At 40.2% G+C, this 15,068-nt stretch overlaps 1 protein-coding gene across 1 annotated transcript in view; it reads right to left on the bottom strand.

The window, feature by feature from the left end:
• Nucleotides 1–15,068, bottom strand: part of LOC132217981 (protoheme IX farnesyltransferase, mitochondrial) — a 121,071-nt gene that overhangs the window by 98,281 nt on the left and 7,722 nt on the right. Inside the window, exon 3 of the mRNA XM_059668567.1 lies at nt 14,308–14,629. Coding sequence (XP_059524550.1) covers nt 14,308–14,629 — 322 coding nt within the window. The remainder of the gene's footprint in view (nt 1–14,307; nt 14,630–15,068) is intronic.

Here is a 15,068-nt window from a genome sequence, read left to right as displayed (position 1 = left end):
TCAACTCACAGCTTTTTTTCTCTCTTTTTTAAAGGTGTCAATATTTTTTGAGATCATCATCCTTGTCAAATTTATCTTTGCATTCCTTTACATGTCTCTATTGTAGCATTTTACACTTACAATCAATTCACTTAACATCAAATGGAACTTAAAACAGATCATTAGAAAACAGAACAGCCTAGATCCGTGGTCGGCAAACCGCGGCTCGCGAGCCCTATGCGGCTCTTTGGTCCCTTGAGTGTGGCTCTTCCACAAAATACCACGTGTGGGGACGCATGTATAGTGCGATTGTAACTTCATGGCCCATGCGCATAAGTAGGTATTTTGTGGAAGAGCCACACTCAAGGGGCCAAAGAGTTGCATGTGGCTCACGAGCCGTGGTTTGCCGAGCTGCAGTTTGCTGACCACTGGGCCCTAGAAAAATGTATTTTTCATCTAACTCAGAAAACTGGCTCAAGCATCTCCACAGCCCTCTCCTACCAGAAACCAACTGGAATGAAGGAATGAAAATAAAAATCAGAGAAAAACCTGTATCAGCATAAATTAAGTAGAGAGTTGATACTAAAACCCCCAAGTAATGCTTGTCAAATATGGTACAGATGACATTAAATTGTAGATGGTTGCTGTGAGCTGACTTATTACTTTCATTACTTAAATAGCCAAAAAAGCAGACTGCCTAAGTATCACCTAACAAGGAAATGGATAGACACAAGAAATAAAGGCTATGTGACAGCACCCGCCCCTCCTTCCTGCTGTGAGAGGTGAGGGTCAGGAACAGAGGCTGGGTGGACCATGGGTGTGAGGGCCCGCTGTATGAAAAGTCCCCTCCTGTGGAAGCTACAGCACAGCTCGGGGGATGGAAAAGAGTCACCTCAGAAAGAGAGCAGGTCCTGGCCCTGACATAACTCACTGAAACAATGAGAGGCAGTTCTGCATCCCCTTCCCCTGCAGCAAGCCTCCCCCTGACTATGCTGGCACGACAGGGTATCTTTCCAGCTCGGCAGGAAGTAGCACAGAGAAAAGGCTAGGCAGAAACACATTATATTCTGAGAGCATAGACAGACTACACTAAAAATGAGATGTGGAAAATAGAACACTGGCATGTGTGGTTTCAAAAACCTTGAAAATACCTTGTAGAGAAAACGTTGCCCTGCTGGTAGCTGCAGCTTCATCTCCTTCAGGCCATAGGAATGTTACATCAGTAACATAAACTGATAGCTTCCATCTTCAAGTTAAACCGTTAGGTGATGAAGAAAAATCGCACCACGCATTCATTCAATGAGCAGCTACTATGTGCAAGGCACTGCATCAAGTATAGACAGAACAGTGCAAACAGACCAATCGCCCTGCCCTCGTAGAGCTTATACTCTTCTGGAGGACTTACTACCGTCTGGAACTTTCTCTTCACCCGGGAATGGACAAAGATAAATCTAAGACTTATAAGAAAGATTCTACAACATTTTTTTTAAAAAAAAGGAACATGGAAGAAAAAGAGGTTGAATATATTTATAACAAAGATGCACCACAGTACTAGACTCTGAGCTCCTCATTAAGGGTAAGACCCATGTGGCAGAGACTCACAGTTACCCCATTCTGCCTGTTCTACTCACTGCACTCACCCCATTCTACCCAGTTGGAAGGGTACAGTTGGTACACAGCAGGGACTCAATGAATAGCAGGTGAGTGAGTAGGATAAGTAGAAAAAAGACACCCCTATCTAATGTACAGAAGCAAGCACTGCCATAGTAGAATGTTAAAAGTCATGAGAATAAAAAGTATTATGGCGTAAAACAAAATCAGCGCTGTACATAACACATCTCAGAGGATCCTTCAGAGTGAAGCAAAAAATTATGGTGAGAAAAGCAGATGGAGAGAGTCTAACAGAGAGGTAATCACACTGGAAAATTAAATAATTGGTACAAATATGAAAAGGGAGATAACCTGACCATTATTTGATTGGCTATCCAAAAAACTCATAAAAGAGTCAACTGAAAAAAAACAATTTTTCAAATACCCCAAATTAACCGATCAATAAATGTATATAATCTACTTGAAAAAACTATAAAATTTAAGAGGCATAAAAGAACTCTTGAATAAATGAGGATGATGAATATGTTAAAGATCTCAATCCTCCCCACGCAAGTTAATATATAAATATGTTGAAATTCCAATTAAAAAACTAATATAATTTTAGGGAGTTGAAGGTGATTAAGATTTGTCCAGGGATAGAGCCTCACAAATCATTAAAAATGTGTGTAACATTCACCACTGGTAAATGACTTATTAAAAACTGGATATATGTCCACCTTACACCATTTTCTATAAACAAAAATTTTAAATATAAAATTATAAAAATGAGAGGCCCGATGCATGAAATTCGTGCAAGGGGCTAGGGCTCTTGCAGCCCTGGCTGCCTTGGCCCTCAAAGCCCTGGCTTTGTCCAGATGGTCCTGCTGTTTGGTCTAATTAGCATATTAGCTCTTTATTATATAGGATAAGATTAAAATTTCAATAATATTTATCTCTCCCTTCTGTGTGGGAGAGCCTAATAACTATGCACAAACCAAAAACCACAAGGAAAAAAATATTGATAGATTTTGTTACATAAACATTTGCACATAAAATAATCATAAATAAAAAAAAAGAAACAAACAACATATAAGGGATAAGACATCTACAATAGGTATATAGAATGGGTTCAAATCTTTACTATAGAAAGCACTCTTACAGACAATGAATAAAGACAAATGCTGAAGACAGGAAAGGATAGAAGGTAAACAGAAGGCCATTCACAAAAGAAATACAAGTCACCAACTAACATGTGGAAAATATAACACCTCACCACCAATTTAAACACAGACTTAAAACCTTAAATGCCACTTTTCACCCATCAGATTGGTAGTTATTTAGAAAAATATATGATTATCTATCATTTATTGGTGAAGGATGATGAGTTGGTGGTCACTCCGGTAATAGCATACACAGGTAAAACCTCTCTCCAGGGGGATTTGTCAGTGAAAATCTGTTTTCAGAGTATGCATACCCTTTGAGCCAAGGCCACTCAGATGCACTTATCCTAGGAAAATCACCATAACTTTAACTTCAAAGATAGTTAAGTCAAAGAGAGAGAAACATGGATGTGAGAACTACATCAATTAGTTGTCTTCCACATGGAGATTGAACCCGCAACCTGGGTATGTGCCCTGACAGGGAGTCAAACCCTCAACCTTCCAGTGCACTGGAGGACTTCCCAAGTGAGCCACCCAGCCAGGGCCAAAAGGAGGTAGTTTTTTTATGGATTTTATTTTATTGTTTTAGAGAGAGAGGAAGAGAGAGAAACATCAATGTGAGAGAGAAACAGTGTCTGGTTGGTTGCCTCCCGTACACACTCAGATCAAGGATCTAACCCGCAACCTGGGCCTGTGCCCTGACCTTTCTGTGCACACAACAATGCCCAACCAACTGAGCCACACTGGCCAGGGCAAAAAAGGAAGTCGTTTTAATTACATTGATGAGAAAGCATGCCTATTTAAGAAAGAAAGCCAACAACTGAACAAAATGTATATTATGACCCCATTTTTATAGCACAAACCCAACAGAACTATATATATTCATTAATAGAATATAATTAATATGATATGAAATATACTGGTATAATTAACCTTCCTTGAACCTTTAATATGTGCTGGGTTTGGCACTAAATTATTTACCTGCATTACCTCTACAGCCTTCACAACAATCCTAGAGGTAGCCTCCGTTTACAGATGAAGCAGCCGAGGCTTAGATATTTGAAAACGTGTGACATCCTCACAAAGTAATAAGTGGTAGACCAGAGATTCCAGCCCTGCCAGTCTAACTCCAGTGGCGCTGCCATTAATACTAACGTTACAACTCAGACTGTGGGCAGAAAACGCTGAAAAACTGTATTCAAAAGATTGGTAACTGCACAGCCTGGAGGGGACTTTTTGTATGTTTGTTCTGTCTTAAGAAAACACGACCTTAAAAATTTTTTTAAAGTCACCAAAAGACGGTAAACATATTAACACAGAATACTTTAAAAAATACACAAAATATTTACATTTTGAGCTTACGTTTATTTAAAAAGCAAAACTATATGAATGAGTTGTACAGAAAAAATTTTAGAATACACCAAAATGATGAAAATGGTTATTATTTTGAGAGGATCGAACTCTTCTCACTTTTGCTTATCTGTACTTCTTATTTTTTCTAAGGTAAACATGTAATATAATAAAAACTCTACTTTCACATTTAATAAGCATATAATTATCAAGGTAATTATTTCAAAATATAAATTAAATTTCAAGAATTCTACTCAATATTTTTATGAAAATGTGGAAAATCTCTTGTATAGTATCTGATAGCTGCAATCTACTCAAAACTATGAAGCAATCTAAAGTAAGATTGTATCCTCTACTCCTGTTTCTTTTTTCTTTTAATAAAAAGCAACATTCTGGGCCCTCGGGGTAAACATCTATACACGGATAGACTTGACATCAGTTCCATCAACCGCATAACCTATTGGTTCCGGTAAGCAATCTATTTTATTGTTCTGGTCTCAGAAAATGTGTTGTAGCTTTTCTGCACAGATGTTATTTAGGAAAAAAATTCTGCTTTTTATTGACCTATATTAAGTATAAATTCCGTTTGGTCACCAAAGCCTCTTATGATCCTCATCCAACATTTCTTTACCCCAGTGTGGTCCTTGCAACAAAGTCCAAAAACACATTGTAAATAGCTCAGTTGGCAACAGAAAATCAAGGGGGACATATTATTTCTTTATAAACTCAATCTTACTTCCTTTCATAGAAGAAAAGTCTTTAAATGACATTAGCACCAGCACACATCCCGCCCAGATCCTGGCATCAATGCCAAGGCAGCAGGCTACTGCTATCGTACTGTCCTGCAAATGGCCACAATATGGCCCTCCACCTTCTCTAGTTAATTTTTCTCAGTTTATCACAGCTATCAACAAAAGAGGCCAAGAAAGAAAGACTAGTTCTATAAAAGAGATCGCTAATTCCCAGGTATTTCTGCCTCGGCTATCATTAGCAATAAATGAATTGCCCTGAAGAGTACAAAAGAAATCAACTGATAAAGAAAATAATCCCGCTGACTCCAAGATGTGTAAATTCAAGTAATAAACTAAATAGGGAGGGAAAAGGTCAAATAAAAGGGTAGAGGTCATCCGAAGGGTGCTGCCTCTGTAAATGGAATGAGCAGAAGGAAATGACTTTAATTCAATTAGCTCATCTAGAAACCTGGGGCATGGAATATATAAAATGGTGCTGGAGGAATTTATTGCCTGGGACTTCTGTATCTGTAGCAACAGGGGCGGCTGCCGCTCTCTTTCTCCGGTGCATCCTGCTTTTGCACAGCTCTGTGTGGTCCAGGTCCTGCCCAGCTGCTTTTCCTGCTGCCCGCTGGGGAGGACTGCTCTGGCTCTCACTGGGCGAGTTCTCTGCATCCAGCCAGACCAGTGGGCCTGGGGCCGGCACTCTGCCTGCACAACGCTTACTTCACTTTCTCAAAGGGTGGTCCAGGACCACCTAGCATCAGGTCTTCCGGCATGCTTGTCAAAAATGCAGATCTCTGGGTCCTGTCCCGGCCTACAGGATCTGAATCCCTGGGGACAGTGGCCAGAGAGCACTGTCTGAAACCCACGTGCTGTGCATGCTCCTTTGCATGCATACTCACATATGGGAAACAGTAAGCCAAGGGGCACCACGCAGCATGGTATGTTCTATTAAAGGAATGCAGTCACTGCTCTAGATTTTAGACACGTTTTAAATATCAAACTCTACATCTGCCTACTTGGATATACAACAATATGAGGTATATAGAAGAAAAACCAATACAACAGCTAGTCTGAAGGTAAGATGTGGCCACACACACAAAAAAAATCCTAATTATCACACTTTCTTCTGTTCCTAAAGAAATAAGCATTGAGAATTAACTTTAAAAAGTGACTTTACATTAATTATTTAAAGTAGCTCTTTTAAGACTCTAAAAAGAGGAAACATGGATAATTATTTCCCGATTTGGCAGTCAATCAGCACTGGCTTCCTAACTGCCAAATAAAACACCTCTTCCTAGCAAGCACCTGAGACCCTGGCATCTGGAAGTGTGCATCACTTCCTTTATGAAACGTCTCTTCTAGTTTCTGTGACAAAGCCCTTCCGTTTTCCTTTCTCTGGTCGTATTATTCCCTTGCAGCCTCCTAAAACACTCTACCTAATTTTTAAAAGGGATGCACCCAAGGTCCTGTCCCCGGCCTTCTGCTTTGCTCCCTCTACACACTGACCTTTGGCAACCTTGATCACCACCATGGCTTGCAGCCAACTCCATGCTGAAGACGCCTCCTTCTTCTGGCCCAGAGTTCTCCTGAGCTCCTGTCCTTCACAGCCAACTGCCCCTGCCCACTGAACCTCTTCACTGGATATGCCAGTGACAACTCAAATTCCATGTGTGCAAAACTCCGCTCATCATTATCCCCCAACCAGTTTCTTTCTTCAGAATTCACATTCTTAAGGCTCAACACCACCACTCATCCAGTCTTCCATATCAGAAGGCTGGATGTTTTTCTAGGGTAGGGGCAGCAAACTCAAATGCCTGTGAGGGCACCCAGGCATTTTTTAACTTAAGGAACAAGTACACAGCTCTTAACACAGTCATTTCTATGTAGTTTGCAAAGGTTAACTTATTTAATACTCAGAACAACCCTCTGAAATAGGTATTATTATTATCCCTACTTTACAAATGGGGAAACTGGGGCATAGAGAGATTATGGAAACTGTTCAAGGCCTCTCAGTTAGTAAGAGCCAGGAATGAATGCAGGGACTCTGCCAGAGAACTGGTTAGAGTACAGAACAGTTAAGGAGCACAGGGCTCAAAGAACTGGAGAAGGCTTGCTTTCCCTAATGACAGTCAAGGTCTTTGCAACTCCAGGTCCCAAATCTCCTCAGCACTCCACCACTTCTACCATTCGGTTAATTCTATTTCCTTCATATTTTCCTATATCTTTCTCTCCCCTTTTCTCCTTCCCCACCACAGCCTTAGTTCAGCCCAAGTCATTTCTCAATTGGTTACCAATGATTTATTTACCATCATTCTTGAGTCTCAATAGTCAATGCTCTTTAGCTGGGGCCAGAAAACTTTTTCTATAAAGAGCCAGAAGGAAAATACTCAGGCTTTCCAAGCCATAAATTTTCTCTATAATTACTCAATTCTGCCAACATAGCATGATAACAGCATAGAACAAATTGGCATGGCTGTGTTCCAATAAAACTTTCTTCACAAAAACAGGCAACCCTTTCTCAATAGTACTGCCACTGCAGTCTTCTTAATCCATCCTACTCCTTATATTGAAAGACATTCCACATGGTCTCCACACCTTAGAGAATATAATAAAAATAATAAGTATTAAAAAAAAGAACCGCCCACAGTGAATGCTTTTATAACCATAGGGCAGTAAAAATATTTCTAAGCACAAAAAAAACACACAAAAAAACAACAAAAAAGAACTAACAAATTTGAAAAATCTCAGCAGGGCAAAATAAAACAGTGAAATATCACAAGTAAAATAAAGGAAAAAGAAAATATTTTAAAAAATTAATGCATATGATGGATAAAATGCTAAAGAGAGCTCTAAAAACATCATTAAGAAATGACCAAGGATATGAGGTAAATAAAAGGAAACATAGAAATGGTCAATAGAGAAAAAGATGCTAAATCCCACCAAAACTGAGAAAATAAAAATGAACACACAAAAATCTTTTCAGTTTTCAAATAGGCAACACTGGTAAAGACAACTAATTCACAAGCATGGAGTACAGAAGGAGTCAGATTCCCACATGCCGTTGGAGGGAATGTAAATTAAACTATCTTTTTTAGGCACAAACCGGTCAGTCTATCAAAATTACAATATTTAAAGCTAGCAATTACATTTCTAAACACTTATCCTACACAAGTACTCACGTAAGTATACAAAGATTTATATACATAAAAGTTAATAACAGAATTGCTTTTATTTATCTAATATATTTTTATTGATTTCAGAGAGGAAAGAGGAGGGAGAGAGAGAAATAACAATGAGAGAGAATTACTGATCGGCCACCTTCTGCACACCCCACAAAGGGGATCAAGCCTGGGACCTGGGCATGTGCTCTGACCGGGAATCGAACCATGACCTCTTGGTTCATAGGTCGACACTCAACCACTGAGACATCCCGTTCAGGCGAGGCTTTATATTTTAATAGAAATAGGATCATTATACACACATGCATACACAGTTCTACAACTTGTCATTTTCTCTTAACAGTGTAGCTTTCACTGACAGTATTTACTTCACTGCATACCATTTCATTATATGGAACTGCCATTATTTACTTAACTAATCCTCTACAGGTAAACGTTTAGGGAGTTTCCAGTTTTTTTGCTATTAAAAGCAATTCTGGACTGGCTGGTGTGGTTCAGTGGTTGAATGTTGACCTATGAACCAGGAGGTCATGGTTTGCTTGCCAGTTTGATTCCTGGTTGAGACATATAACTGGGTTGCAGGCTCGATCCCTAGTGGGGGTTGTGTAGAAGGCGGCCAATCAATTCTCTCTCATCACTGATGTTTCTATCTTTCCCTCTCCCTTCCTCTCTGAAACCAATAAAAATATATGTATATATAAAACTTTATCTATATCTTTATATCTGCATATATATGGCTACATTTTAAGTAGGAGTTTCATCTAAAATGGATGAAAAAGGTACTTTTCCAGTTTAAGATACTCTGTTTCTGTATTATTTGAATTTCTTTTTCTTACAATAAATTTATATTAATTCAGTAGTATATAAAATCTGCTTAAAAGATAAATAAATAAGACAAAATATGTACAAAGTGACTGTGTTCCTCCAAAATGCCCCCAGGTCTTTCCCTTGCTGGGGTGGAAAACCTGTGCCACACACAGTGACAGCATGGCCTGCTTCAGCATTCACCCAGGAAGTGCCTCTCCAGCACTCCAGTCACACTGCACTACTCAGCACACTTCAGCTCTGAATATGCCAGATGTCTCTGCTTGCAATCCTTGCCTTTTCTTCCCAGTAAACACTCATTCACTTCAATTCCCTCCACAGGCAAAAGAACACTCCCTTCTCTGGGTTCCCCCTCTGCCTCATGCACACATCCTTTATAATTCCTATAACACTAATTTCCCTAATGATGCATATAGCAATGATAATAGTGTTGATTATAGCTAATTAAGTGCATAATAGTGCTGGGTAGGCACTTAATGCAGGTGTTTTACCTGCATTATCTCATTTAATCCTCACAATGAGGCTATGAAGTAAGTGCCACTATCTCTACTTTACAGGTAAAGAAACTAAGACACTCTAAGGTTAAGAAATTGCTCAAGATCACACAGGTATTAGGAAAGAGTTCTGGGTTTGATTATAAAAACAATCCCGTTTACCATTGCACCAAAAAAATTAAGCTACCTAGGAATAAACTTAACTAAAGAGGTAAAAGACCTCTACTCAGAAAACTACAGGACGTTGAAAAAAGACATAGAGGAAGACATAAACAGATGGAAGAACATACCGTGTTCATGGATTGGTAGAATCAACATCATTAAAATGTCCATACTACCCAAAGCAATCTATAAATTCAACGCACTTCCCATTAAAATACCAACAGCATACTTCAGAGATCTAGAACGAACTTTCCAAAAATTCATCTGGAATAAAAGAAGACCCCGAATAGCTGCAGCAATCCTGAAAAAGAACAAAGTAGGTGGGATCTCAATACCAGATATCAAGATGTATTACAAAGCCACTGTTCTCAAAACTGCCTGGTACTGGCACAAGAATAGGCATACAGATCAATGGAATAGAATAGAGACCCCAGAAATCGGCCCGAACCAATATGCTCAATTAATATTTGACAAAGGAGGCAAGAACATACAATGGAGCCAAGATAGTCTCTTCAATAAATGGTGTTGGGAAAATTGGACAGATATATGCAAGAAAATGAAACTAGACCACCAACTTACACCATATACAAAAATAAACTCAAAATGGATAAAGGACTTAAATGTACGACAGGATACCATAAAAATTCTAGAAGAATCCAAAGGCAAGAAAATTTCAGACATATGCCGAAGCAATTTCTTCACTGATACAGCTCCTAGGGCACTTGAAACTAAAGAAAAAATGAACAAATGGGACTACATCAAAATAAAAAGCTTCTGCACAGCAAAAGAAACCATCAACAAAACAACGAGAAAACCCACTGTGTGGGAAAACATATTTGCCAATGACATATCTGATAAGGGCCTAATCTCCAAAATTTATAGGGAACTCATACAACTTAACAAAAGGAAGATAAACAATCCAATCAAAAAATGGGCAAAGGACCTAAATAGACACCTTTCAAAAGAGGACATTCAGAAAGCCAAGAGACATATGAAAACATGCTCAAAGTCGCTAATCATCCGAGAGATGCAAATCAAAACAGCAATGAGGTACCATCTCACACCTGTCAGACTGGCTATCATCAACAAATCAACAAACGACAAGTGCTGGAGAGGTTGTGGAGAAAAAGGAACACTTGTGCACTGCTGGTGGGAATGCAGACTGGTGCAGCCACTATGGAAGACAGTATGGAGTTTCCTTAAAAAACTGAAAATGGAACTCCCATTTGACCCTGTGATCCCACTTCTAGGAATATATCCCAAGAAACCAGAAACACCAATCAGAAAGGATATATGCACCCCTATGTTCATAGCAGCACAATTCACCATAGCTAAGATCTGGAAACAGCCTAAGTGCCCATCAGTAGATGAATGGATTAGAAAACTGTGGTACATCTACACGATGGAATACTATGCTGCTGTAAAAAGGAAGGAACTCTTACCATTTGCAACGGCATGGATGGAACTGGAGAGCATTATGCTAAGTGAAATAAGCCAGTCAATAAAGGAAAAATACCACATGATCTCACTCATTCATGGACAATAGAGACCATTATAAACTTTTGAACAATAATAGATACAGAGGCAGAGCTGCCTCAAACAGATTGTCAAACTGCACGGGGAAGGCCGGGGTGGGTTGGGGGGCAGGAGGTAGGGGGGTAAGAGATCAACTAAAGGACTTATATGCATGCATATCAGCATAACCAATGGACATAAGACACTGGGTGATAGGGGAGGCTAGGGGACTGTCTAGGGCGGGGGGATAAAATGGATACATATGTAATACCCTTTGTAATACTTTAAGCAATAAAAAAAAATAAATAAAATAAAATAAAATTAAAAAAAAAAAAAAAGAGTTCTGGGTTTGAAACACAGATGTATCGGACCACAGCTGTTCTATTTTTATATATGTACATGTGTACAAAATCTCCCCATTAGACTGAACTTATTGTTAATCTCTGTATCTCCAGTAACCAGCACCAAGGGATATGTGGTAAACACCAATAAATACTGAAGGCAGGCAGTCTCTGAGTATGGAAAAGGGTCTTAATTGTCATCATCTAGTCCCACCCACTACACAATGCAGGAATCAACTTCCCTCAAAGATGATCTGTTTCCATTTAGATAGTTCCAATGACAGGGAACGTCGCCTTACAAGGCAGCCCATTTCGCACCTAAATAGTTCTCCTAAGAACTCTCTTTCACACTGAGAGAATCTGCCACTCTGTTAGCATGTGCAATCTCCTAGTTTTGTCTTCTGGACTATAAGTGAGCAGCATTGTTCCTTTAAATAAATGGAACTACAGATGTCTAAAAATGGCTATTATGTCTTTCTCCTTTCCCTCACTTTATCCCTCCTCCCTTCTCTTTTCTAAGCAGAACATTCTCATCCCCCAAGTGACAAGGTTTCCACATCCCCTCTTCCTTATGGCTGCCCTCCTCTGGGGGACTTCAGTCTGTCAGTTCCCTCTCAAAAGTGAGTCCTGCCCAGCTGGTGTGGCTCAGTGGTTGAGCATGAACCTATGAGCCAGGAGGTCACAGTTCGATTGCAGGTCACGGCACACGCCCAGGTTGGGGGCTCCATCCCCGGTGGTCGGTGTGCAGGAGGCAATCATCAATGATTCTCTCTCATCGTTGACATTTCTATTTCTCTCGCCCCCTCACTTCCTCTCTGAAATCAATAACAACATATTAAAAAAAAAAAAAAAAAAAAAAAAGCAAGTCCCTACCAAGTGAGGAGCACTGTACCCAGAGAGCTAGAATTGCTCAACAAGTATATGGAATGATTTCTGCCCTGAAATTCTTTGGAAAATACAACCTATATTGAATAATCAAGTGTTTACCTGTAATTATTTGAAAACTAACCTCTGAAGGTCTCCCCCCATGTGCCAGTCATGTTGCTGGGTACTTCACGTGCATTATATGATTAAATTCTTAAGTGATTTATTGTTATTTCTATTTTATAGATGAGGGAATTGTCTTAGCAAGGTCAAGGCTAGTAAATGTCACAGCCAGGATCTGAACTCAAGTCTGCTTGACTTCCCAGCCATATTCTGAGTGTTGAGGAGGGAGATTTGGGCTGGGCGCAGCAAAAGAAGACTTAGTGGAGAAGCCCTGAAAGGATGTGACTGGTCTCCGTGGAGGAAGGAGTACGGTGGGGTGGAAAACAAATGTTTCTGTGGAAGAGTCTAACCATTTCCGATCATAATGTCCCTTTAAAGTCAGGCAGAGTCGAGGCAGGAGGCAATACAGAGGACCTGCAGACGCTTGGGCAGGTCAGGAACACTGAAAGCAATGCCTTAGGAAATTCCTCTGGCAGCCCTGGGTGGCATATATTGCAGTGGAAGGAGAATGAGGCAGAAAGAACAGTTAGGTGCTGGAGCAATAATAGTCCTCATGTCTGGACCTGAACAAGGATGGTAGCTTCAGAAATGGGGATGAAAAACCACAGAGGCACCACAGAGGGGCCTACTGGTGCAGCTGGCGGTTAGACTGAAGGGGAGAATGGAAAGCAAAGAATGTGCTAAGATTTCTCCTCGAGGAGAGGGGAAGAATATTGGCTTTGCTGACAGAAATGGGACATGACAGACTGAATCTGCAGAGTGCACACCGAGAAACCCCTGCTCATGGCAGAGCTCACTTCTGGCGCCCAGAGGGAGAGGCCTTGTTTTCTGGGTGACATCCTAGAATCACACCTTCTCTACAGTCCTTCTCACATGTCAACATGACACTCAAACCAGCACTGAGACATAACTTCGAAGATACCACCCGAAATCAGCCCCACCGCTGTAGAGCTGCACGGTGTACGTTTTACTGATTCTCTGTCAAGTTCCCTATGTCCAAGTGCCATCCTCCCTAAAAGGTTTTCTGTAAGTGAACGTGGTCACTGAGGAACAAGATGTGTCTGATTTGTCTCCTCTTCCCTTGGATTTCAGGCTCAACTCTCTTGAAAGACAAACAAATAAACAGAAACCATTCCTTCTTTGTCTCTATTCTCTACTCTCAAAGCCTCTCTGCCTCATCTGTTCACTTGCCGATTTTGACTGAACAATATTATTTACCACTTTCTGTCCGCAGAGTACCAAATACAACTTTACTGTTTCCCCATTTCTTCTCCTTATTCTCATCCAGAAGAAACAGAGAGACCAGGTCTTCCGTCTGCAGGATGACCCAGGACATAAGTCCAAACAGCATGAGCCCAGAATAAGCTACTTCTAAGTTTAGCTATGAGATGGGATGATAACAAAGCTTCTTCTGACTCATAGCGTGGCTGTAGCAACCAAATGACATTATTATGGGTTAACACCTAAATGCATGCAATTGTTGTGGTGCAGTTTGCTACAATTAGGCAAAAAATCTGGTTCTAAACCTCCTTTCAGAAAAGCACTCAAAACCCCTTCATACCTGGGACAATCCCAGAGGTCCTACAAGAGGCAAACATCAGTGAGTGGGAGTCCCAGTGGCCACTGTGGTTCCACTGCACACCACGCACAGCAGTGCCGTCCGTCCTGCTGCGGAACTCAGACAGACAGACTCATTACCGCACTGCATCTTTAAAGGACAGCAGATGCAAACAACAAAAGTCAGAAATAAGCAGGATAAGTATTCTACTTTAATTGTAAATAAATGAGGATATTCTAGTACATGTTTAATACAATACTTTTTACAATTCTGAGTAAATAGAATTCAGAAAATTTGACTTCAGATCTCAATTAGAGAGAATCTGCAGTTTCAAAATATTCCTGTTGGAGGAGTAAATGAAATCAGCTTTTTGCTTAACTAAAAATGAAGTTTCAAGGAAGACTCTAACCATACCAGAAAGACAAAGTACCTGTGAGCTTGATTTTGGACAGTCGAGCCAAAATTCCTGGCAAATCGTCCACACGCAGCTTCATCTCTTTCCACTGCTTTTCATCTTTTGTCTCTTTTCCCACATCTACTGAGCCTTCAATTATTGAGGCAGATTCTAGTTCTATCAATTCGGTTTCATTAGGCTTTCTGGGCAAAGATAGGGTAGGGGGTGCAAAAGGCTTCATCTCATATACTTCCGCTTTGGCTTGACTCGAAGACGATTTCTCAAGGAAAGGAGAGGCCACTGGCTCTGACTTTGGCTTTATTTGCTGGCGGAGGCTTCTGTTCAGCTGTGTGACATACTAAATTTAAAAAGTACATGTCAGTATACAAAGCCAAAATGCTCTTAAATGGTTGTTTAGTTACACCTTCTATCGGTCCGACTTTTATGGTACTTAAAAGATTTTCCTCTAACTTTATAAAACACAGGCACATGCACTAATATTAAAGTGCTTATTCCATGGAAGTCACTACCAGTGGTTCTCAACCTTCTGGACCTTTAAATACAGTTCCTCATGTTGTGACCCAACCATAAAATTATTTTCGTTGCTACTTCATAACTGTAATGTTGCTACTGTTATGAATCATAATGTAAATATCTGATATGCAGGATAGTCTTAGGCAACCCCTGTGAAAGGGTCGTTTGACCCCCAAGGGGGTCGCAACCCACAGGTTGAGAACCGCTGCACTAGACTAAGCCATAAGGAGAACACAATTAATTCCTCTGCGATAGTTTTCAAA

Source organism: Myotis daubentonii, chromosome 16 (genome assembly GCF_963259705.1).
Source record: "Myotis daubentonii chromosome 16, mMyoDau2.1, whole genome shotgun sequence".
NCBI lineage: Eukaryota > Metazoa > Chordata > Mammalia > Chiroptera > Vespertilionidae > Myotis > Myotis daubentonii.
This window is presented reverse-complemented; position numbering and strand designations above follow the sequence as displayed.